We start from the raw sequence: 26,284 nt of genomic DNA, 5'->3' as shown, positions 1-26,284 counted from the left end.
AATATAGCAGCGTATAAAATTTACCAAAACATGTTGAAAAGAAAAACCATCATATCTGGCATTATATCTGGCGAAACATCTGGAAAATTGACAGTTTTCAAAGAGATGGCTTGCAATTGCACAATTCAATCACGTTTTACAACTAACTTGATCCATACCAACTCCCACATGCTTTCCAGCTATAATTGAGCCCCTCCTTACGTCTTATGCAATTTCCTCTGCCGTCACAAGTGAGATAATTTAAACTTCCCCTTAAGATGACTTCCCGGACCTTCGGTCTAGCCTGAATGCTAAGGGTCAACGCGACATGGCCACTTAGGTAACGGCGTCCGGTCCCTTGGCCATGCCCATCGTCGTTCACTTGCATTCTTCCTACAAGTTATTCTGCTAGTTTAGCTAATTTATGCATTTCAGAGATGAATTTGACAATTTGTGAATACTATTTAAAAGTATCAGAAAAATAAACCAGTCCTATATTGGCAAAAAAAGTCTGGAAATAAAAGTAACACATTTTCCACATATTTCTCTGCTCTATAAAGTCTTTCTTTCATTCCGTCTGAAATAGTTCAATTTTCAGGAGAAACAGATGTCGCAGGGGAAAGCGGGTCGGCAGCTGGTGTCGACACGACACTAAGGCTTCCCCCATCCCCCCTCGCAACCCCTTTCTTGCCATTCCAACACCGCTAACGTTACCCTTTCGGAACCACCCCGGTTTTGATATGGAGCCGCGGCGGTGTGTGTTTCGGGGCAAAAGGGGCGCAGGGCCGGGCAACCCTGCGTCGTCTTGAAAGACGATATGACGTACTAAAATAGTTAAGGAACAACTCGAAGCTACACAGGGCGATTAATGGATTTCGCCCTGTATGTAGGGCGGGAGGGTGTTTGGGGTTCGCAGAAACGAGGTGTTCATTAGAGGCTAATTAAGACGCAGGTTATTACCCCGCAGAGGCAGCTTTTGACGTCTATTAAGTAAACTTATCCAACACTTTCGGCGGCTTTCGATTGCCTACTCGTAATGGCACAACTTTATGAACTAATTTTCATAAAGTTAAGTTCGCTGTGCCAAGAGAAGCAATTAAATTCGGGAATATTGGATTATGGCAATTTTATAAGCGAACTATGAAGGCAATTTGGCACCACTACAATTCCCAATTCGAACATATTTTCTGAAGGAATAGACACTTACGTAAATATTTTAGTCGTTCTTTGTTTCAACTACTTAGTTGCTCTTAAACATAAACAGACGAAGGAGAGGAGTTCTATAATAATTATCTTATCTATTTATCTTAGTTTCCACCCAATACCCGACAAAAGGAAAAGAGTAGGACACTTTAACACGATTAAACGTAGTTAAAGAAGTTAGAAGAACAAAAGTGGAGAAGAGGCAATGGAAATAAATCCCATTAGGAAATTAGTTTTCTATCTATGACTTGATGGAGGGCGTTGTGTAGGTCTCGTCGATTATTAAATTATTTCGGGGTCTTTTTACTTGCTCCGCAGTTTCCACAAATTTGCGAATTGACAAATATATTTGTTGGCCGTAAAACTAGATTGTGTTTCAGACGTTTTTATTGCACTATGAATGATTAGTTCCATTAATGCTATTGACCGAGGTTTGTAAAATCCTGATGTGTGGTGCAACTAAAATGGCTGCAGGTGAAACTAAACTGAACATTCTAAAAAAAACAACAACAAACTTAAAATTTTAATGATTTTTAGTGATTTTTCTTCAAAGAAGTTTAACAGAAATGGAGATTTCTTTCATACCAATCATCATCATAATCCCATTTTTTTCCATCGATGACTTTTCCATTCTTGCTTTACAAACTAATGGTGTTAGTGAGATCAAGCAATGTACTTATAATGTGTGTTTCATACGTCTCAAAATTGTGCAATTTTTTCTAAACGAAAATGTACTTGCATATTATACAAATGATGATTACGTAAGACCTTGCTTATACAAGGTGTTGCCTTGTGGTGTTACAAGGTGGTCGTAAACAATGGTCGTAAACAAGAACATTTTCCAATTGAAATTTATCCAAGATTACGCCCTGAAATTTTCTACACGTAGTTAAGAAAGCCCCTGTATAACCAATATAAATGAACTGAATAAATGTTATGAAATAACTGGATGAATGAGGCATATTGTTAGCATTTGCAATCTCAGCAATTTAATAGAATATTTCTGTGAAATATATACAGGATGTCCATTTCTTGAGCTCAACCATGAGGATTTCGGTATATAATAATAGATACGAGGTCAGTTGATAATCGCTTGAATATTCTTTATTTATTTGTTTCCGATTTTGTTCTTTGCGTAAACGGAATTTTTTATCTTTAGATTCATACAGAAACGATGACACAGTATAGAGCGAAAACGATAGGGGGAAACAAAACACAACACATATTTTTACTGTATCCTGTTTCAGGAACGAACCCAGAAATTCAGAGCTAGTTTAGTGCATTTTAAATGTGAGGAAGTGTCTATGAGTAGATAAATTCGGATTTTATCTTAATTTATCTGAGTGGAAAAGAATACTGCTTCATAAATTCGAAACTAATCAGAAGTTAGCTTCATAGTCGTGGTCGATAGCGCGGCAAATCAAATTTCCAAGTAACAAATGTCCCGTTTCTGAAGTTGTTTGTTGGCGAACCAAACTGGGCCCAGAATGTGACCGAGTGGGGTCGCACTGCGGCTGACCAGACCTACTGTCGGAACATTCTCAGCGGTCAGCCCAGCCAAACTTTAGGCGAGCAGAAAACATCACCCCCAAATATTATTTTCTAAATAATCTCTATTTACTTCTAGTCGTCAACTAATAAAGAAATTCGAACAATTTTGCTGGAGATTTCAGCCATTTTGTTCCCATTCTTGTTTTTATAGTAACTTATCAGCGCCTTCAAGAATAGCCTGCTCATCTAATGAAGAATCTATGGCTACAGGATTTGCGATATCGGTTCGACCCTTGACACGATTTTAACCCCAATTACATCCACCAAATTCTTAGAATCTATAATGGCGTGTATGGGTATAAAATACGAAGTTTTCCGGGACGTTACCCCAAATCCTTGCCTGGAAATTCCAATCGAAATTGGGAAAATAATTCACAGCGAGTGCCTCGGCCGAAAACAATAAGAGCCCCACTGGGGGCCTAATCAAGAAATTGAAGTTTCAATAAAGGCGATCATTAATTCTGAATTTGGGGTCTCCTAAACATGACGATACTTGGCGCAGTCGGCCGCGAACACTGCTGCGCCTTCTTTTCGTAACAAATGAAGGTCGGGCCCCGGCCTAGCCCGCTGGGACCGAAACGGTCGTCTCTGCGTAATTTGAACAAATGAACGCAGGCATACTAAGCAAATTAGATTCACACATGGGTGTCCATTTGGCGCCTTCCTATCAACCTCTTTTTCTTCTTTCGCTTTATTTTAAGGGATTAGACGACTATGGCAGTGATTCGATAAGCGAAAAATGTGTTGTGTAGAACTTGGAGATACGCCAGAAATCAGTTATTTTTCTATAGACATGATAAAAAAACTAGACATTAACTGGAAGCGAAATGGTTAGTTAATATCGGTTCTCGTATTCCCTCTAAATGGTCATCTTCTGATCTGAAGAAAATGTTCGTGTTCAAAAAGATCGCAGGAAAATGGGACTCTTCAGATTTTAGTTTCTCTCAATATGTCTGGCTTAACTCCTGAATATCGAAATAATAAATCACGGTTAGAGTGAAAAATTCAACTTCTAATTAATTTTTCTAGAGATTTATTATCGAATGTTTAGGAAAAATGTTCTTTATATCTTACCTAAATAAATATTTTGATACTAATTTACTCGAATATCCACCTTCAAGCTAGATGCCAAGAACACGAATGGCAAAAATTCATGAGTGAGGTGAGATATTAATATGAGATAGTCTTCAAAAGAAGTCTTAACCTACTGCCAGATTGATGAGAAAAGGGAAATTAGCAAGGAAAACCTTCTTGTGTCTACATAATCCGCACGTTATTATTTCTTCTTGGAGCGTTCGGTGAAGTGAACATTTGCGAGCTGAAAGTAGTAACTTACCGCACGCGTGCCTTAAAAAACTTAATCGCAGGCGACTTGCCGAAGACAACAAAATACTCACAGACGCACTCGCAGGGAAAATATTACACCTAGCACAGGAACGGTGTCTTCATTTACAACCCTGTAAGTAATGATGTTATTGTTATGTTATGTTTATCTCAGGAGGAAGCTGTCTTCTTGTCGGATATCATTTTCCACCCAGGTGGACGTCGCGCTACGCCTGGATGAATGTTACATAACACCTCAAATAGGCAACAAATATTCAGAGACCCATTTTAGCATTTTACACATATACTGTGAAATATACCCATCAAAATCTCCGACGTGCTTTCTTAAAAAAAAAAACGATTTGTTTGAGCCATGTAAATGCAGTCAGAACGCAGTAAACAATCACTTTCGAGACTTGTTAGCTAAGAAACTATTATCTCCTGTATTAGATTTTAGACAACAAAGGTTACGCGTTGCGGTCATCTTAAGCCTGAACTAACTGGCGTCATCTAACTAAATTACTTACTGATTTGTTTGCTGACTGTCCCTGATATTTATTTTAGTAATTACATTGAGGTCCATCTAAACATTCCCAATATTCGGGGAAAAATTCGAAACAAAGCAATTCCCGAAGAAAATTTAATAATATACAGTCTTGTAGAAGCGAACATAAATCTCGAGGGCAAAGCGTCTCAGCTGAATATTTAAACCGCACGCACCATTTAAGAATTTAAAAATCCGTCTGCATTTAAAGTTTACTGCGTGACTGTATTCCTTTAGGGGAGCTTGATGACAGTCGTTTGTTTTTATTATGGGAGAAGACAACCAAGAAAAAATATTGCAGTTTGGATATTAAAAGTCCCCCCGTTGGGAATGAGTTCTGATTCGATTACTTTTAAAACAATACCCCAGAAATAACATTCCTTCGAAGGTTGTCGGAACAGTGTTTATTTACAAAAAGTAGGCTATAACAAAGAAAAACAAACGATAGATATTATTTACATAACACTCAGTACATACATAGATATACATTTCTTTAAGTATAGATTATTAGCTATACAAGGTGATTTATAATGCACAATTCCCCGGATATACTTGTTTAATACGCTACACTTAGTACAGTGGTGCCTGAACCAAAAATAAAAACAGCCAAACGCAAAGGTTGGCGGCTTCAATGTGGTTTTGCAGCAAAATGTGCTCAAATGGTAAACCTCGAGTAAAATTAGTAGGGCCTCCACACATCTGAATTCTTCACTGCTCCGTTTTTTACAGCCTTGCCAGTTTCCTTGCCCAACTCCTCTTTCTGCTTGATCAAAGTTATAGCTGCTTTTCGCACTTTCACGTCACTCTTCTTCACGGACTTTCCTTCCCCATCACTGCTGCTCTTGTCTTTCTCATCATCCACCTCTGTGACATCCACCTTCTCGCTTGAACTGTCAGGGTGTGATCCGACCTCATCAGGAGGTGACAGAATCGACGAAACCAAAGAAGGATGTCTCAGATTCATCCAATTCCACTCTCCAGGATAAAACTGGGAGTAAAGCCACTGACTTGGAGGAGGAAGAAGTGGGGTATTCAAAAAGAGGCTAGCAGCCAATGCGTTATTAAAGAGCTGTTGCTGGTTAGCCTGTTGGCTGGTAGCTGCTCCAGCTACAGGGAATGTGGAAATAGCTTGAGGACTTGGAGTCGGAGATGCAGTGACTGATATGTCATCTTCTTGTGTGGATTTGGAGCTTTCGGCTGTTGTTAGCAATCCTGCATTAGGTGACGTTTTCGGGGATGTAGTGCTATGGGCGGAGCTGCAGTTTATTGATATGGGTCCGAGGGACGTTGAGGACGGGTCTGAAAATGCATTTCACTGTTAGTTATTTAATAGGCACTTACACTGATCGGCTTAATAAGAGTTTACTTTCAAACTCAGCTTACTTATCAAAATTTTCCTGTAATTTTTTACAACAAACCGAGTTTAGAGTTGAACTCGCGCCGGGTACCATTGGTGCAATTACCATTTAGAGGATAAAGTTCAAATTTATAGATTTCCCAGAAAAGCGGTGCAGTAATATAAGGGCCGGAATATGGCCAAAATAATAAAGAGCGATCGTTAAAAAAACCTCAAGTAAGAGTTTAAATGTTAAAGATATGTCTCGGATAGACTCATTTGTTATCATCGTTTGTTTGGTGATAAACAGAAAATAGTTCAATCAGCGTTCTATGTTTACGATTTGCTTCTTATTGCGAGGTTCTTTTTCATTTACCACCCGTTACTCAACATCAATCTCAGTCTTGCCTACCACTACCTAAAAAACCACACGAATATGAATGACTAGGCAACGTTGAATATAAAACCGCAAGAATATAAAGTGCAACCTTGAATATAAAATCACATAAATATCAAAATATATGGGCAACATTGAATATAAAATTGCATGAATATAAAATGCACGGGCAACGTCGAGTATGAAACCGCATGAATATAAAATGCATGGACAGCTATTATTACAGCACAACTTTCCTAGGAATCCCTAGCTTTATACAATATTACCGTTTGCTATCCTCGGGGAGTTTAGCGGACGGTCTAAGGCGGCGAAAACGTGAGAGGGAAAGTGAGGCGGGTGATGGTGGTGGTGCGGTAAGAGTGGACCATGAGGATATGGATGTCTGGCTCCCAGGAACGCCCATTCGTGGGGATGACCAGGCAGACCAGCGAGGTGATGGGCTATACCTGGAAACAAAAAAGAAACTTGTAAAAAGAAATCAGATTTTTAAATTTTGAGTAAGCAGTGGAAAATCTGAAACTTCACGTTGAAAATCTTATCGCACCATCCTCCAAAACAGGAAAAATTACCTATGATAATTAAGTTTATTTTGGGAAATATCATCATATAAGATCGGGGAACAATTGTTTAAAAAACATAAAATTTAATTTTTAATTTTTCACGTTTTCGTTCTATTACTATAATGTTTTCTATCGTTCGACCATGTTGTGGTATTATGGAGCAGTACACTCTGTGGACTTCAGTGAATGCAAAGTAATTCTTCAAAAACTCAAAACATTTTCTGAGCTTTAAACTCAAACTAAAGCATTATCTTCAGAACTCTATGTCCAAAAGTTCTTCTTAAATCCCATCAAGAACTACAAAAACACTGAATTGTTATTTTTCATCGTCAATTTGAAAACGATCATCGAATTTTTCCGATTGTTCGTAAATGTTTCAAATGTTCATTTCATTGAAAACTCACATCTTTGCATCTTAACATTACATTTTTAGCAAGTCATCAGTTGATTCCACATACATCGTATACCACCCAACATCGAGCCTTTCGTTCCGCTTCCCATAGGCAAAGCTTGACTTTGCCGGAGCTTAATCCCCATATTTCTTGGGAACAATAACCGGAAAGTTCGCAGTTTCCTAGAAACCATCCACGCCGTCGGATAAGAATAGACAATTTCATTAGCCCAAGATCAAATCCCAAAATCTCAAATTGCATTGTTTTCGTGTCACTTTGGAAGAGGAAGTCAATCAATTAAATTTCATCCAATTTTGAATACACAATTATTTAAGGGCCGGTTTTTAACCTGTTGTTAAGGTAACGAATTAAAAATGTAAAGGATAGCGTTGAAATAGTCAAGCTAATTATTCTTAAATTGATTTTGTATAACTAATAAATGACCAAAAAAAACCTGTACCAACCGCATAATTAATGAAAGAAATGTATACTGAATCTTTATTAGAATCGGGAATTTCACTTAGTCCCGCACTATCTGCCGGCATAGATCTTGATGGTGGCAGTGCTGTGGGCCTCCAATGGCGTTGCGGCTCTCCCTACCCTAACCAATGAGGCATCTTAGGCAACCCGTGTTACGTTGCTCGGTTTCGGGCCACGAAAAAAGGTCAACAAGCAAACTAGACGGGATAAAGTTTTAACGCCATTAATTATTTTTAGAGGCCCGGAATTTGCTGCGCGAATGGGAGGCATTAGAGAGGACCATTTCCATTAGCAGTATTAATTTCAAGCTTCTTTTTCTACACGTCCTTAGGGCATGAGTTATTAACGAAATCATAAGGTTCTCTTGTCTTGTTAGCACCAGAGAAGCTCGCGTATGAATTTCCTGTAATATAGACTTAATATCTGCCGAAGGAAATAATCCAACTAAGACTAACGAACCGCGTCGATCTTAACATTTCGCTGAAGACGCCGCCCATCAGAGCACCCTTTAATACCAGAGTGGCATTACTCGGTTCCGTTTTAAAGGGTTTGAATAATCGCCTTCGGACGGGCACAGCTTATTCTGCCCTGCCAAGATAAATGTCACCCGGTCGTTCTAATTAAATCCATAAGAAGGCTAAAAAAATCTTTAGGGCGTTTGTTAACACGGAGTAACGGTTTTATAGGGGGATTAAAAAGTTCTTAGAGCCGAAGTAGTAAGATGGCTGTAATTCTTTTGTCTTTTTCTGGAGAATTAATCCTGCCAAGGGCAGCCGGAAGTTTGAGATTGCACAAAGAATTACGAAAAGAACTTCCGTTACTTACAACAGCTCTTTTGAAAATGTTTTGATAATATACGAAAATTTTGTATGGATGGAAATTTGTTTCGACTTGGCATAGACTTCAGAACAAGTCTGGATCATACTTGGGTACTGAATAAACTAAACATTGATTGAAAAACTTAGATTGCCCTATGAAATTTCAGACTACAAAAGAACTCTAAAATTTTTTAGACTAGAGAAAGTCACAAAGCAAGAGATATTCATATTAAATACATATTTGAGTTCTTGATTATTTTTTAAATTTTCTTAAGAAACCCATTTAAAACGCATATTCTGAAGAAGAAAAGCATTATATCAATATATTTTATCTCAAATTTTGACCATATTTTTAGAGAAATTAACAAGGATAGTTTCAACCCCGAAGGTACTTAAACTATGAAGGAGAACTGTATTTTGCTCATAGTTATTGTTTAAACTGTTACCACTTTTTAGAGAAATTAACAGGAAATTCAAGTTTACGAGACGCGAATTAATCTAGAAGGAGGATAGTGTTATATCCATAAAAGTATGTGTGTTGTTCAACATTTTGCCTAAATTTTCAGATAAAACAAAGATATCTGGCTTCAACTGCCCCGAATTATTTTGGAAACACAAGTGAATTTTGTTCGTACTTTATCTATCAACCTTCGAGCAATTTACAGAGTCTTTAAGCATTTTGAGAGTAAGAATTTAGTGTTCCTTGAACCAATTTTACTTTAGATTTTGACCGCTTTTCTACAGAAACAAAATGGAATTTTAAACAAAAATAATTATTTTTCTCGATCTTAAAGCATCCAATAAAGCATTAATTGCCATGAAACTCTTTCCTTAACAACGTGGTGTTAGCGAATTATAATGACAATTGGGGCCAAGGGTGAAACTACCCTTACATGATATACAGGCGCCACCTACATTTAGGAAGCCGAAATTATCACGTTCTGTTTCGATCAAAGCGTAAATTACGAACATATGCACAATGTGCGGAGAAAGGGTTGAAATTCAGATATCTAGAGCAAAATCAATACTTGAATTCGCCCTGTCTTTGTCATCTACGAACAGAAGTCGCAAGAAAAGAATCGGTACAATGATTATATTGCTCGTTCGATACGTGGGCATGTGAGGATTCAAATAAATGTCATCTAAAAATATGTTATATCTAATTAGAGAACGAAATTCTCTTTGTTTCATGTGCTTTTTAAAATGCTCTACAAAACAACCATCAATCACCTCTATTATCGCAAATAGCACTATAATGATTGCAAAATATAAAAATCATTATCTAACACTAACAGAGACTACAAATGGGTATTATAACCAAAACGGCCCTTTGGGGGTGAAATCAGTACACGTATTACAGGAAATTTAGTAAATGAACTTTTAATAGACTTTTTGAATGTTGGACATGTAATAAATGGACGGCAAAAACCCGATTTCCCCATTTTTTTTGCGTGAGGTCAAAAGTCCCTAAAGTGTCACAGGAAATAACGCTGCGGTATTTTTTTTTCTCCATAAATCCCAATTTTTCCTTCATTCAGCTCATTCACAAAAAGGTCCTTCATGGCAGGTGGTTATTCAATATCCAGCTCTTTTCGATTCAAGCAGAAAATTAGGAAAATACTCCGAACGTTTCGAGTTTCAAAAGACCCTTTCCCTTCTTAAATTATCCCTTAAAGGGTCCTAAAAAGGGCTTCAAGTAATTAAACTGCACCTATACCGTTCAATTTACTTTTACAGCTCGTATGGCTTAAGTCATAAAATCTTCGGCTGTAACATATCGGCCATTATACGGGGCTTAAGATAAGAATAATAGACGATGGAATTACCCATTTGTATTTTAGCCAATAAAGCAGGTATTACCCTATAGTAACGTTAGAGTGTACGGCCAATAATGTTTATGGGAATCCGTGGATACTGCAGATGTATTTTTATACTTTCAGTGATATGTGGAATTTGTCGAGAGCAAGTTCAAGCCCTAAACGGACAATCAGTCTCTACTTAAGCTTGGGAAATTGCTATGAGATGAACTGTGATTAGTGCAAACACCCGACAAAATCAATGAGACATTTACATTGTGCTGGTCAACGCTCACTGTGAAGCCAATTTTTTACGCTTTATAATAAAATTAAAAACCATATGTTAAATTGGCGTTTCACGTTATTTTTTTCGTTTATAATTCGATAAGGGAATTAACGTTCCGGCTGAAAATAAAATTAAAGTTGAAAATAAATTTAATAATTGGCCCGTGCAAAAATGCTGCGAGTTTTACGGTTATAATTTAGTTCGCAACATTTACAATAATTACAAGAATTATCTGGGAATACTCGGTGTTTTGAAGTTTGGCTCTTCTATGATTGGTAATTTCACGAATTTGAATTAGTTTAAATATATGTGCTTATTTTATCCCTAAAAAATACACATCCTATTGTAAATACAGTGCACGCAACAATGATTGAAGTGTCCACTTCATCGAAATAGTGGACCTATCGTTGAAGGATTATCAAAACTTTTTTCATCCATTACCAAACAACATACATTAATCAGATGCGTCCAGGTCCTTTTTTACTCATAGTTGATTTGGACGTCTTTAATTCTTTACTTACTTCTCTTATATTTTCATATTTTTACAACACATTGTGTTTTTCAACATTAACTTGCGACTGCTTGTTTGTTAATTATAAATTATAATTTCAATTTGTGGTTGTGAACAACGAAAAACCACCTTTATCCAGACTTATTTGCATAACTTCAATTTGTATTTAATTTGAAAGAGCATTAAATAATTTTTTTCCCTACAAATGAATTTTTTTAAGTGAAAATAGACAAATCTTTCCTAGAAAATCGAAAATATAGTAAATACACAACTAGAGCCCCGTTGAATGGACATTTTAGTTGCTGACTTTGAGAATTAGTAGAAAAAAGTATTAAAGCTGAATTTCAATTCAGAGCAGCACACTTCAATCATCGTTGCTCGCACCGTATACAAATAAGTTTTAACTTAACTTTAACACACAAGGTAAATTATAATAACTTTTTGGCACCGCCACGCTGGTGGTTCAAACATTAATTTTTTTAGTGTATTGATCTTTATCCTGAGTTTTAGATGAAAAACTGCCTTTGATTTAGACTAACCCTCACATTCTCTATAGGCCCACAAAGCGAGCTTAAATCTAAATGTAGTTTCTAAATGTCATTTCTACCTGAAAAACTATCAATTTAAGCTAGGTTCAAGCTTAAGCTCGACTTGTGAACCTACGGAAAACGTGAGGGCTTAAAAGCACTTTACTACATAGCACATTACTTATTCATGACTTGTGTGTGCTTTGATATAAGTTTTGATGAAGGTTCGGTTCAACAAAGCTTACAAGAGATCTCCTTGGAAGCCAAAATACAAAACTAGATTTTCCCTATCAAGTATAGTCCATTTGCATTTTATTTGCCCCATAGCCATGGAAATTTGATATATTGCCCCTTGTGTACTGCGACCGACATTAGCATCGGTCTTAAGATTATATTCGGGCAGTCACAGGGTTTTCAGACTGGTTCAGATACATTCAATTTAAAAGTGACTTAAATATGTAAAATATGATATGATGAAGGTGATTTTTTACATCTATCAATGTTTACGTTGATTTTGGGAACACACGTCAATTTTAGTAGCCTTGATTACCATAAACTTCGAAATTTTAGCCCAAGAAATCATGAAAAAGGTAAGTTTGAAATCGATGATATACATATAGTGTGGCCCAAATTTGGCCTACACATTGAGTACCTTGGACAACATGAGAATTACAAAAATGCGAAAGTTGAAAGGACGTTGATAGCCATTTCAATATCGCTTTCAAAACGATGTTCAGTTTTTTTCTTTTTTTAGGTTATTTAAAAATCTCCAAAAGCGTTTTCGAAAAAATATTTTTGGGCAGCTTTGCGATTTTTAAATATTTTTAAAATCTATAAAAAAAGTTTTTCTGACAATTTATTCCGAACTATTGACAACAATAAATTGTTTTTTTTCGCTTGTTTGTTTGGTAATGCTAGACCGTGGTTCTTCCAACCTTTATAGTAACTTAGGTTCGTTACAAGCTTCTAGAATAATCTCCCGCTTGAGTATAGCCTTCCAGGGTAGAATTCCACTCCAGTAATTCGCAATAGTATGGAATCGTTCCTAAAAAGTATAGATAACCCGAAACAAAACCAACGTAAAGAAACAGATAGATGGATAATATATTGTAAAACAGGTACAAGTCGCGTGACGGACATCAAGAATTCAAAAACCAACTGAAATTTTTAACACTCTTTTATATCCATCAAATTAACAACTGAAAATGTTTTTAATTAAACCCTGTAGAGTCCTCAAAAGCTTAAATACTCCGGTCATCCTGCAGCTCGTAAAATGCTAGATTTACACAAAAAAAAATTGGAGCTCTAACATCGAGTGCCAGTAATACCGGGCCGAATTAAATAACGTTTCATTTTCAAGTAGTGAATGTTTTATTTTGGACGTTCAAACACAAATGAAAAGTGCACGGGGAAATGAAGTCGGTTTATTTGGCCAAGTTGGCTGGCGAATATTTTCCGTTTTTGCATTTATTGAGGCCATTATTCAATTTAATCTGAGCCTAAGCGGATTTCGCTGCCAGTCCTGTTGACCACGTTCGGCGGGTGCATTTCCGTGTAGGTAGGAAAATAATTCGAAAAATCTTTGTACGTTTTATTCCTCTTTGGATTGTAGTTTCATTTTTGAAGCTCCATCAATCCGATCACTTCACATGATTGAAGGATTTTTTTAATAGTGGATGAACTACTATTCAGAAACAATGCGAAATCTATCAAAACCTAAACAAAAATCAGAAATCTATCATGATCAATCAGAAGAGAAAATTGCGTCTCATCGAAATCTTTCAGAAATACCGAAATCAAGTAAATAATTCTAAAGACTTTCGCCATTTTATGTTTCAATTGTTGAGGGCAACTGGATTTTCCGGATATTTAATGTTAAAATCAACAACCTAAAAGAAGTGTACTTAACAAATAGCTGACAACATTCCACTAAAATTGGTCAAAATTTTTTTGGGCGAAAGATCGCCATGTATTAGTGTGCCTATGATGTCACTTTGTCGTCATAGTCACTTCATACGCCAACGCAATCCGCACATATAAGACGTAAGAGGAAACGGTGACGTCACTTCCTCCTTTTATTTAACTGCATTGATTAGTGTTTCATGGACCAAAAAGTAAAGAGGAATCTGCGAAACTTCTAGGACGTCCATTAATACAAAGTTTTAAGACGTCATTAAAAATAAATATGTATGTAATAACAGTACTTAAATGTAGAAACTCACCACTAAGTTTAAAAGGTAAAGTCCCAGACAAAGGATCAGGATGAAATGGTCTCGGTCCAAATGGAAAGTGATGAAATCCAGCTTGCCGAGTTTTGGATCTCGGTTCTCTTGGTCCATCCACTGTAACCTTAATCGCTTTGTTATAGGTGGCTACCTGAGGTGGCGAGGTCGACACGATGATGGTCAGAGTGAAGCTTTTACCTACAACAAAAAATGTTCAATAAATATTGCGAACGGCAATGGATCATTTAGCAGTCAATAACCTAATAATTTGGGTAAAGCCTTCTGGAGAACGGGGATATAATCCCCATAAATTGCGTCAAAACGTCCTCACCGCGTAAAATATGTCGGCCACCGTGTAGCCCCGGCCTTAATTAAATGCCAACATTGCTAAGCTAACACGAGTATTTAAGTTGTTTGCGAGCACGCTCGCCCATTCTCTAATCTATGAATTATATCTGAAAGTTAACAAATCCCTGATTTATCGACAGGACAGTCATAATTTGTCGTATTATTACTTACACGTATTTCGGACGATCCTTGGGACGTGCCAGACCTCTATTTCATATCGGGGCAGGTTGAATAGATGGGATGTTTGGTTTATTAAAGATCAGTTAGGGTCGTTCAGGTCGATTACCTTTGGAATTTTGATGGACGTGTGATTCGGTTTTTCATTATATCAATATCCTTGTTATGTGTTAGGAATTTTCAGCAAAATTTTAGTATTAAGAATTAAGAAGAACCGGAAACTGTAAGAATCCTGTAGGTAATCCGCGAATATATTTCTAGGTTAACCCAGTGAAAAGGTACCAAAGCAGCGTTGAGAAAATGAAATATGACCTAAGCCCAAATAACGAAACGTTTGAGACAATCTTCAACATATTTTATATACATTTTTACTTAAAAACTGGTTTAACATCTAAATCATACATGAATAGAAATTCATAAATCGATATTAAATATTTGATAAACATTCAGTCTCGTTCAAATCAGGGACGTCCTAATAATCTACTGGAACCCGATAATTCGGGCCTAAAATGTGGTTCATTTTGAGAATGCGGAGTTCTAGTTACTAAGGACTTCTGAAAATATTGCTTGCAAATTCGCGAAAATTTTCAAAAGGTTGAGGATCACGAATCAATATCATAATAGATACGGGAATATGCAGATTTATTTATCTTATTCTGAAAATCTGAAAATTGAAGTTGACTTAAGATCCATATGAAAGGGGTTTTGACGAGTACATATCTTAAATCAACTTTAATTTCCGACTTTTACAATTATTGGTGCAATAGTTATATAAATTCTTTGACCCAGTTAGGAGTATATTATTGCGACTTTGATGTTCGAGTGATTCCAGTATACTCGCTTTCAACGTAACATACACTCCTAACAAATAAACATAACTGCAATCCACCAACTAATAGTCTACCAATAAATCACTATTTTACTACTAAACACTTTAATTATAATTACATCTTATTATAATCGCTTGGTTTTTATAGCTGTACTAGTCTTAGACTATCAAACTTAACAACAGTCTCCTTAATTTTTTTATATAACTAACGATCTTATGACTAGAAGATTTCACAATTTTCTTCCACACATGCGAACATTAACATAAACACACATACCAGAATATTCGACATACATAAAAGGAAGCAATAAATCACTGGGCCGAGCGCCTACATTAACCTTTTTTTTGCCTCTGTTATCTGCGGCGGCCGCACGCCAGCCGTAACAATATCGTAACACCCAAAAATTAAGTAATTCGGCTTTAAGTGCCACGGATCCTGGAAACTACAGAAAGTTGAAGTAAAAGTTGGAGTATCATCAATTACTTTCTTAATAGATATGGAAATCAACAATTAGTTAATTACGTTGATGATTTGCCTAAATAGAAGTTGCTATTTGGTATAACGGATTCCCTACAAAATTCTATAAGTATAATTGAACAAATGCAAAAATATTTGAACAGATTCAGGATATCCTAATAATAAACGATTTGAGTCGTATTTCTATGGATTTGTATGAACAATGAAATCTTACGGTTTTTGAAGTTGCATAGTAAATTATAAATTTATTGAAGCAGCTGGAAGTAGAAGAATTCTCATTTTGCACCTCATTTTGGTCAAGTATATTTCCACATTGATAAAAAATTGAACATTTTATGGATAATTGGAAACAAAAAATTTTTGAAACTTACAGAATTGCCTATGAGCTCATCGGGCAGATTTGAGTAACTAAATAATTTGTCATATTCTCAGCAATAGAAGTGGCTTTGAATTATTACTGAATGTGTGACTGTAACATACTGCATAAACCCCCGACTTTAATAGTTACATTTTATATCCATTTCATTCAAGTTTAATGATTTGCTTTCGATGAATAGGACAAGGTGTAGATAAGGGCATCAACTATGATTTGAAGGAACCCCAATGCTAGAAAAAACCCGAGTCAATTTAACTTGTGTTACATCTTTTGCGGATTTAATCCATCGTTAATGTTAATCGACGTTAGTTTAACTTTTAGTTGCGTTCTGTTAGACAAAATCTACAGGAATCAAAATATTCGTTTTTCTCATTCTCGTCTTTCATCTATCTTATGTTCTTATTACTTTCCTAGCCGGTTTTCAAGAGTTACAACAAACGCATATTTATGAAAAACACTTTAATCCTAAATCAAAATGAGGATGTTTTGGGTTTACACCTGAGAACTATCAATCAAATTGTCCGTCCACTATTTCGATGATTAGGCTAGGTTTTGTTTGATTGATTCCTCGCTTTCGCGCTAGCCTGTTTATGTTTTCCGATATTTTTTTCTCGCGTATGTTCGAAAATTTGTTAGTCGGATTTACTTTTTATTTATCACCGCCTGTTTTGGTGATTTCCTCTAATTTATGGTTGGATTTGTTTGGGCAGTTGCATAAATTGAAATAAATAATACTTTTTCCGTTCCAGCCATCGTTACGCATTGTTTTTACGGGCCACGAATTTAATTAAATTCGAAAACATATTTTAGTAAATATTACCGAACTGACCAAAAATGTACCGTGAAAAATATGGAATGCCTCTCATTGTGAAAAATGTTTCGGCCTCGCAAATGGATTTGTCGAAATTCGGACGTGATGCTTTCGGTATTTACGTTTGACTGGAATTTTTGTGTATTTGATAAACATGTTTTTTATTAAAAATGTTTTCCTTCTAACGCTTGTCATCTCTACCAACACTCTGCACGTTGTCAATTACCGCTTATTTCATTTCCATCGATTTTTACCACCATGACAACGAAGATAAACAGATAAATGTCATAGTAAAAAAATCAGTGAGAATGAAAAGAAAAAATACATACAAATAAATTTGAAGAAAATAAAACCATTTATTAGGACTTTTGGCTTTTTAACTGAACTGATTTATTAGCGTAACTTTAGTAACTATGCAAGCTACTGTATACGATTTTTCGCATTAATAGATTGGATAAAATTACGATAAACTTACTAAAATTACGAATAAATTAAACCAGAAATGAAATAATAAAGTACATCTTGAATCACAAGCTCTACGATGTCCTTTCATTTGGCATTCATTTTTATGATAACCATCTTCATTAGCTCCCTAAGCAAATAATGAGCCTTATAAATGTCATTATTAGCCTGTTTTAGAAGCAGGGGAGAGAACGTACTTCATAGCCATTCAGCACACCCAATAATGGTGTCTTTTAAAGCTAGTAATGAAAAATATAATATACCTACACTTCAGGGTGGGAAATAACATTTGTCCCTCTCGCTATCTTACACTCGACGGAAAAGAAATACCTTCCACCTGGATAAGTAAACTACTATTTAGCTGTTAGTAGTTTTTGGTTAATATTTACTGTGGACATTATTATAAATAAATTATTTCATCTAAAAGCCTGCCCTTCGTATACCACTATAAGTTCCAAACCGAAACAAGAGAAAAACTTACGTAAAAATGATCTCTTTGCTAAAAAAAACTTTCGTAAACAACCTAGAGCAGGAGAAGCAAATGCATTTTTAAAACATATTACAATTTCATTGCAATAACAAGAGAAAACAAATGTGAAAATTCCAAAAACTCTGAACAACCATCTTACCAAATAGAAATGTGGAAGTTACTAAATTTTTCAGGTCTTTGCGGATCGTAAAGCCATATTTCGAGGTTTGCAATAAAAATTTTAATGCTTCTGGTATAATGTTGTGGCTCCCCGAATATCTTGATCCCCAAGGTGCTCGGGAAGCTCCGAACAAAATTACAAATGGAAATATTAATGCTTTAGTTGGTATTTGGCCTTTTTCGCACCCCGCTAGTTAAAATTACACTGCAATTTTTCTACAGGATAAGCTGCTAGAAGTGCAATCGTAATGGAGGCAACATTTGATATCTCGGATAGAAAATAGCGATGTTGTAGTGTCAAAAGTTGCTAACACATATTACCGCAGTGGCTTCACTTAAACGGCTTAGTGAAACCTTACACTACTTTGAGCAGCAGGTAACCACAAGCTTTAGTATGCATAAATAGTAATGTTTCATGTAATTGTGAGTTTTCAGTATGTGCAACTTTTCATATACTGATTGCAATATCCGGAAATTGTCGTGAAACTTTATGTTTCCCTATATTGCTAGAGTCAAAGCAGAGGAAAACCCTAAATGGCAATAATCGTATAAGAAAAAGTCAATAGAATATTCCGGCCAGAAACTTTATTATTAAAATCCAGCGGCAATCGGAACGGATTCCATATTTGGCGGATAAAGACATTTTCTATATGGACTGGTAATCGATAATGGCACAAAGAGAGGAGATTTGGGAAAGAAATTCATAAAGTGTCAGGAAAAACGGCTGTCTGGTTGCATATCTGGGGATTTTAGTTTAGTAATTGCTAGCTGCAAAATGAATTTTTTTGAAACAGTTTTTGGTAATTTCTGTGATGAAGCTTTTCAGGTTTTAATAGATAGATCATCCCGTTCCATAAACAAGATATTGAACATGTTTGCAATATTTTAAATTTCCAATTCAAATAATATAGTAAATTTAACATTTTTTCGGTAAAAAATTCAGCAAGTGCTAAAGAAGTTCTAAGCTGTTCAGCTTAGACAGCTACAGAAAAGCAATATATTTTTTGATCGAAAGTCAGAAATTCAAATTCGGATATATATATTTGTTCATATGGATAATTGTTCAAAAATAATTCCAAATATCCGTCAAATTTGAGTGGAACATCTAGTGGGCTCTTATGAACTAGGAGATTCTATTGACCTCAATCGATTGACTCCACTTCAGCCGTGTTTTTACCAATTTTTAAAAATATTTTCACCACTATAATTTATTAATAAAATAACTAGATGTTCACAGATTTTCTCTTTTGGATCTCATTTTACATCGCTGACAACTACTTTGCAATGGAGGCCCGGTTGCCCATTATTTGCAAGTCGATGGAAAGACGAAGCGAATGAATATGAGAAAATATTAATGTTGAATTTATTATAATTGATCTAAAATTTGTGTTCACCCTCAGAGTCTTCATTCAGTTTCACTCCCGTATTGCAGGTTGACCATCACATAATCTCACCAAAATACAAAAAGAAAGGAAAATACGTTTAATATAGTATTTGAGACATATTCGTCATTTTTCCTCCTGTTTTATCACTAACGCCTCACGTACACACATTTTGAGCCGCAATTTCACCACTCAAAACTCCCCAATGTGTGAGCCTGATGCCATTCTCAAAAATGCTAAAGACAGAGATGTACAAAGCCAAGACATACAAGATCAATACATAAACTGATGAGCTGAGAGCTAAGATTCCTCACAATTCTGGTTCTGACCTGAACTATGGCTGACTAATGTTTTCAACTTAAAGTCACTGGGACTGGCGCAAAATGATAAACAAGCATGCAGCTGGCGCCCGAAAGTAAATCACCATTTTGGTAGGAATTTGGTAACAAAACAGTGCCAAAACCATTCCTGTGACTAATAACATGAACTTAATCTGAACACATTCTGTGTGGTAAATGATCTCCTCCCGAACTCGAATGAGTACGGTAAAATGCAGTTTTCCTAATGAGAATAGAACAACTGTTCCATTGAAATTTGCAAATTTGTCACTATTAGCTTAATATTCCTTTTTTTGAAACAACGGTTGATGTTGAAAATACTTTTTAACTTTTACTATTTGACTGTTTATCAACCTTCTAGTAGTTCTCTAGCTCCCATACTTGTACGCCCAATTTGGGCCGCACTGTAAGTCGAACAGCAGAAAGCGTTGTTGTTACCTGTCTCAATTGTTGATCAAGTTAGTAAATGAAGGTACTGGCTTTCTTTTCATAACTAGTTACCAAATAGAAATTGTCAAATGCTAAATGCCTTTTTCCCTACTTAAAGATAGTGAAATCTAATAAATTCTTCTTTCCTCGGTCAGCATACGTGATCGTCGTATTTATGCTCGGATTTACATGTCAAAGTTACTTTCTCTGAGTCTGAGACACATTTTTTTTCCGATTAAACTCTAAACAGTCGATTCGTTACGTTTTTTGGTCAATTGAAAGAAATGCAGGGCAGAAATAACCGAAATCTGGATTTCTGCATAATGCAACTGAATGGTACTAAAACTGGTATTTTCTACAATCTCGCGTAACATCGATGTTGTCGAATTTGCCATGATACATACAGGTTCCATAATAAGTCAAAGCTTGAAACTTACTGTAAGTATCTCAAAAAACTGGAAACTTAACATTCTAAATATATAATATTAACTTAAAAAGTTCTTACCCTTACCTCTGCCACTTCTGCCAACGAACCGCAGGTCATTGAATTTGGCCACCTGATTCTTCATAATCGCAGTGGCGTTCCTCAATTCTGCACAGTAATTCTCGTCATTGCCGGCTCTCACAGTCACCGCGGTACCGTCTCCGACTTCCCCCAATGCCACCACTTTAAACGCAACCGGTAACGTTTTGTTCGACCTCCAATGAGGAGGCAACACCGTACAAACCACATGAGGACTTCCGGTCCTTACTAGTTCCCCCGGATGTTCCGCCAAGAGGCCGTCGATTGTCCTTTCGGCCAGCATTTCCGCGGTCAAGTTCCCGTAGTTTCGGTCGTAGTGACCGGTGGTGGAACTCACTTCACTTCCCAGGTGCATTATTGTGGCTTTTGTTTTTAATTTCCCGGGCAGCTACGATCGCATCGTTTTGCGCGAAAACATCGCTCAGTAGTGCATATTATTCGCGGGGATTTTTCAAGAGAGTGATACAAATGACTGCCCGAGTCGACGCGCAAATGTGATGAAAAATCACGCGTTGCTGTGGTAGTAAGTGTGGACCGCAGCCGTTGGAAAAGTGCGCGCGATAACTCCCATCCTTTACATTCTTTCTCTTCGCGACTGTTTTTCTGATATGTCGTCGACCCTCTCTTTCCCTCTTTCGCTTCCGTCGATTGTTTTTAATTAGCCCTGGGTGGCTGCGATTGTTTCACTCTACGTGTTGCTAGTTTGTCGCTTGTTAAGCTCGATGATTATCTGTTTCGTTTAGGATTAAAAGTCAATTTTCTGGCCTGGTCTTTCTGTGGAGGAAACGTCCGCTGATGGTCGTCACCTCTTTTTTTGCTCTATTTCTTTTCCCTATTCGCTGAAAAGAAAATAATGACGTTAGTTAGTTGGAGCATTCTGCTTATAATGCGTATATCATACATCTCACAATTGTGCAATTTTTTTACTAAACGAAAGTGTATATCATACAAGTCACGGTTATGTAACAACAGGATTCTGTAACCGATATAAATTAAATTCAAATCGATTCAAATCAATGAATAATATGAAATGGAGGAATGAACAAACGTATTGTTAATCAGCATTTACAATTCTAGAAACTTAGTTAGACACATCCGTAAAATATACACAGGATGTGCGTTTCTGGAGTTCCAGCATGAAGATCTCCGTAACCATAAAAAATATGAGGTCGGTTGAATTTAAGCAAAGTTGTGTAATTTGGAGTCACGCAATATATCGTTTTAAAATTTGAAAAATTCCGACAACGTTCACAGGAATTCCAGAGAAACTAAAATTTTGGAAAAATATTTCGATTTTTTCCTCAGCTTATTAAGAGAGGTAATTCAAAATTAATGACACTTCATCGTTACAACTTTCCCTCTTGAACAATGTGACAATGTCATATTTGAAATCTAACGTTTCGACTGTCGACAATCATCTTCAGCTTTCTATTTTCTTATGGGTGTCAATAGTTAATGGCTGTTATCTCTGAGAGGGCTCTACAATTCGCCCGTCTAGTCGTCAGTTTTTTTCACAGGCCATACAGTTTCTCAGAAATTAAAGGGTTTTAAACGTGCAAAAGAATAATATTGCTCGAAATTGATATAACATTGAAAATTATCTTACTGAAAAGTCTGAATCATTTATAAAATAAACAAACATTGCACATTAATTGTGTCAGTCACTTGATGAAGTTCTAGGTCTCCAATTTTTTTTTTACTTAATTCTTCAAAATCTCGGTTTGTTGAGTACACTAATGGTATGATCTTATAACTTTACGTCCCATGTTAACGATTTATGTTAGCTTAAGTTTAACAAAAAAAAAACGACTCAAGTTATAACAGTACATCGCTCTTAATTATCTACAATAAAAGTAAAAAGTTATCTTATTATAAGTATATATTAGTAAGATGGCTATAATCTACTACATATTATGACTCTAGCACGTCTTACATTAATCACATCAAACACATGCTGTCCCGTCTGAGACAAGTGGTGCAAAACGTTCCTCTATCACGTAATTAGCTTTTTTATGTCGCTTTGCGCCCCCTGCGAAAGCCACCCTCGGGTTTATATCACGGGGGTGAGAATATACACTGCTTACAACAGGAAACTGTTCTAGTTTCTGAACTACAAATATTTGACTTTTAATGCTAGTTGGCTTGAATACTTTCGGGATATGATTTATTTGATTGAATAGACGATTTATTTTCTACTAGAAATATTAATTATAATAGGAATATTTCAGAGAGCGTACCCAATACCTATTAAGAAAATAGGGGCGTGTTTGATATTTGGGTCAGGTTATTTTGACATTGTTGACAGCATTACGGTTTGAAAAGTCAGTCAATGCTTTGTCAATTTCTATATTAATTCATTATTGGAAAACTTTGATAGATTGCAAAATTTCGCTTTGGCTTGACTCTAACAAACAGACAAGACCTCGATAATCAAACATTTGGAACAGGCTCCAATTCTTCAAATATTGACATTGGAAATACATATGATGGTTGACGTTTCAGGGTTACTTCATATTCAATACATACCTAAATGTGATTAAGTTTGGAATTTTTAGCGTTTATACAGAAATAAAAAAATCAAAATTTTAAAGATTCATTTGGCCCAACGATCGAAATTTTCTAAATAAAAAATAATAAAACAATACCTCTAAATGCTATACCGTGTGTTTCTGGTAGAAGGTCCACTCTAAATTCATCCACAACTTTTATAACAAAAATTTAGTTTTTGTGTTATTTACGGAGTAGTAAAGTTTTTGCTCTAAATGCTTCATTGAATTCCCATTAAATATTTACCCGTTTGTCAGAAAAAAAATACTGTTGAGGGACTATAAATAAAACAGTAAATTTACCTAACAAGTGAGGAAAGTGATGTTAAAGAAAGGGGTAATTTCCGCACTGCAACCGCACTCTGATTGCAACTGAACCTGGTCAGCAGTCGAGTGCAGTAAAGACACTTCCCTACATGTTTAGTTCAATATTTTTTACCGTAATCATACCAATTAACGCTACCCGATATTGTCCTCAAAGATTCTTTTCTATGAGAATGGGGTAATGTGACTTACCGCACACTTTTGCAAACTGAAAGTAGCAATTTTCCACATATGTGCTGTTAAAAGTTTTGTGCCACACAAATCAAAGTGCCATGCACCAGTGTTAAAGCTTCTTGTGGGCATTTGACATTGACATGTGTATGGTAAAACTTTTTATCGCACATGTGCGTGTAAAGGTTTCACCGCATGCTAATTTATAATTGAGCCTACATAAGACAATACAGTTACCAGACATGGACTCAGGAAAATATTGTGTTTAATGCATGCGAAAGTCTCTTTACCACACCCGATTATTGACGAGCTTTGCTTTGTTTGATCAACTACAACTGATAAGGTATTATTTTCCGCACTTAATATGTAAATAACTATTAAAACTGGTACATATCACTTGATTAAAAAAAAAATTCCCCACACGTGCAATAAAGTGCCACTTTCACCTCATAAACGCGTCCACTATGCCAGTTTACCGTATGCTCCTAAGAAAGATTTAAATTTTTAAATAATTGCCCCTCTGTGAAGAATCTTTTATTTTAGATTTTTAGAATTTTGTCACTATTGCTAAATCTAAATTATCCACCAGAAAAACTTACGTATTTCTAGCTCGCTTTAAGAGTATATAAACAATTAAGCGAACGATCAATGAAACAAAGTCTCATCAGTAGTCATCCAAATTTGTCAACCAGAAAACCTATAGCCCCATGATTAAATACGAATTTATTTAAAAGAACTCCCATCTCTGTAGATGGTATTTCCATCTATATATTTCTGTGCCACCCTGGTGATCTAGAAGCTGTATACCAATGAGCGGGTTGCAATGTAGCAACTCCAACACTATCAGTAGAAGCTATCGTTTATGTTGGGACATATAATTTCATCATCTTAATCAAGTTAATTAAACGTGATTAAAATGATGAAGAGTTACTTACAAACGCACAACGATGACTTACGGCTGGTTTTTGAAACTCTTGCTAACATTGCCAACACAATAGTTTCTGTTAATGGATTTTATCCTTTTTATTGAATTTATCTTTCTGTCAACTGTTTAAAAAACTGGGCCTTAGTACAAAAACGGGCAGATATTCACTACTTAAAAAAATTTGTTATAAGAATTAGCAGCATGTTTTCTAGAAGGCAATTTAAATGAAAGTGTCACAGTTCTCTGCCTGATCATCAATAAACTCCATCACCACCATCCAATGTAACGAAAGGATCAAAGATGAATCATAAATCAGCTGATTTTCGCACCCCTGTTCCAGCTACTAACTGGACCGAAACGTGCACAAACTGTCAAATCCTACCCCCCTGTTCCTTCCCCTCTAATATACTCCCTTACAAAAAGGACCAGATAATTGATTCCATGTTCATCAATTCGTACACACCTCTTTTAGGTAAATAATCTTACATGGGTCACATCTAATTGGCTGAGTAATAATTGAAGTGGATTGGTTTTTCTGAATTTTAGGTTGATATGATAGACACTTTATTGTCGATTTATAATCTTAAGCGGTACGATTCACACTATTTCATTAAATTGTAAAAAAAAATAAATTTGTTGATACCTACTGTTTCGTTGTCTTTGGAACACCGCACCACCACAACAACCCCAGTATCTCAAAAAACGGATGCACAAAAGGGATTATTTTTCCGTCGGAAAACGTCAAGCCGAAAGAAGAAAATAACCGGGCCTGGCGCGTTCTTTTCTGTCGCGAAATATTCTGACATTAAGAAAGAGTATAAAAGTAGTTGAGGGGGTCGTTGTGGGTGGCCAAAGGGTGGCAAGTGGGCGGGGCGTGTTGAGGTAGACCGCCACCGCCGCCGATGCCACCAACCAGGAAAGACGGCGGATTTTTGCCCTCAGACCGACGTCGTTTCTTAGAGGTTTACCGACGCCCGAGACGCAAGCGCGCAACACTTATAAACGTCTTTTCGTCTTTTTTATGAGGCGCTGCCTCTGTCACACGCTTGCGGAACTCTTCGTCCCTCTTTCTCGCTCTTTTCTTGAAAGAATCTTTCTAGCTGCGTCCTTTTTCACTCGGTTTTCTTGGTCCCGCTCTAATTCCTCGCATACTTGGGTGATGTAAAGGTGTTTTGATGATATATTTACGGGACAATTCGGGGCTGAGAGAAGCGCTCGTAGGCAGGGACGGCTTTAGAGCAATACCAATTTCATTAATGAGGTAGATACTTTTTGTGTTTTTGACTAGACTGCTCAGCTTGAACTGGGTGTCTGTATTCGAACGATTAATTATACTATTATGAGATAAGGAGAAATATCGAGGAGTTTGATCCGAGAACTGCAATATCATGAGAGCAAATCCGGGCCCTGGGGGAACTATGTTAACAGGGACATAATTAATGAATAAAGGGGGGACATTCTGAAATGCCACGTTTCTCCGAATCAGAGTCGGTTATTCTTGAGTCTTCCTGCTTCCAAAATGTTAAAATGCTTTTTGACATATTTGGGAACCAAAAGTGATGTAACATGAACATACGTTGTTTGAATT

At 36.3% G+C, this 26,284-nt stretch overlaps 1 protein-coding gene across 2 annotated transcripts; it reads right to left on the bottom strand.

Moving 5' to 3' along the window:
* Nucleotides 1-5,023: 5,023 nt before the first annotated feature.
* Nucleotides 5,024-25,475, bottom strand: LOC136411814 (runt-related transcription factor 3-like). Of its 2 annotated transcripts, none has more exons than XM_066394543.1 (5): nt 25,344-25,475; nt 20,713-21,569; nt 13,926-14,126; nt 6,600-6,779; nt 5,024-5,899 (listed from the first exon to the last, which is right to left on the bottom strand). In XM_066394543.1, exons 2-5 carry the CDS (start codon nt 21,083-21,085, stop codon nt 5,280-5,282), a joined length of 1,374 nt encoding a protein of 457 aa, XP_066250640.1. In that variant the 5' UTR covers nt 21,086-21,569; nt 25,344-25,475; the 3' UTR covers nt 5,024-5,279. The 2 variants fall into 2 exon arrangements, with proteins under 2 accessions (XP_066250640.1, XP_066250641.1); XM_066394544.1 differs by having other exon boundaries at nt 20,719-21,569.
* Nucleotides 25,476-26,284: the final 809 nt, after the last annotated feature.

The sequence above is a fragment of the Euwallacea similis genome, chromosome 10 (assembly GCF_039881205.1).
Source record: "Euwallacea similis isolate ESF13 chromosome 10, ESF131.1, whole genome shotgun sequence".
In the NCBI taxonomy this organism is placed as follows: Eukaryota; Metazoa; Arthropoda; class Insecta; order Coleoptera; family Curculionidae; genus Euwallacea; species Euwallacea similis.
The sequence above is the reverse complement of the archived record's forward strand: the minus strand, read 5'-3'. Positions and strand labels throughout refer to the sequence as shown.

Coding starts and splice junctions, on each gene's coding strand:
- LOC136411814 (XM_066394543.1), bottom strand. CDS start 21,085: ATGCACCTGGGAAGTGAAGTGAGTTCCACCACCGGTCACTACGACCGA. Junction 14,127..20,712: donor CAGAAGTGGCAGAGGTAAGG/GTAAGAACTTTT, acceptor TTTTTGTTGTAG/GTAAAAGCTTCACTCTGACC. Junction 6,780..13,925: donor TTTACCTTTTAAACTTAGTG/GTGAGTTTCTAC, acceptor TTTTGTTTCCAG/GTATAGCCCATCACCTCGCT.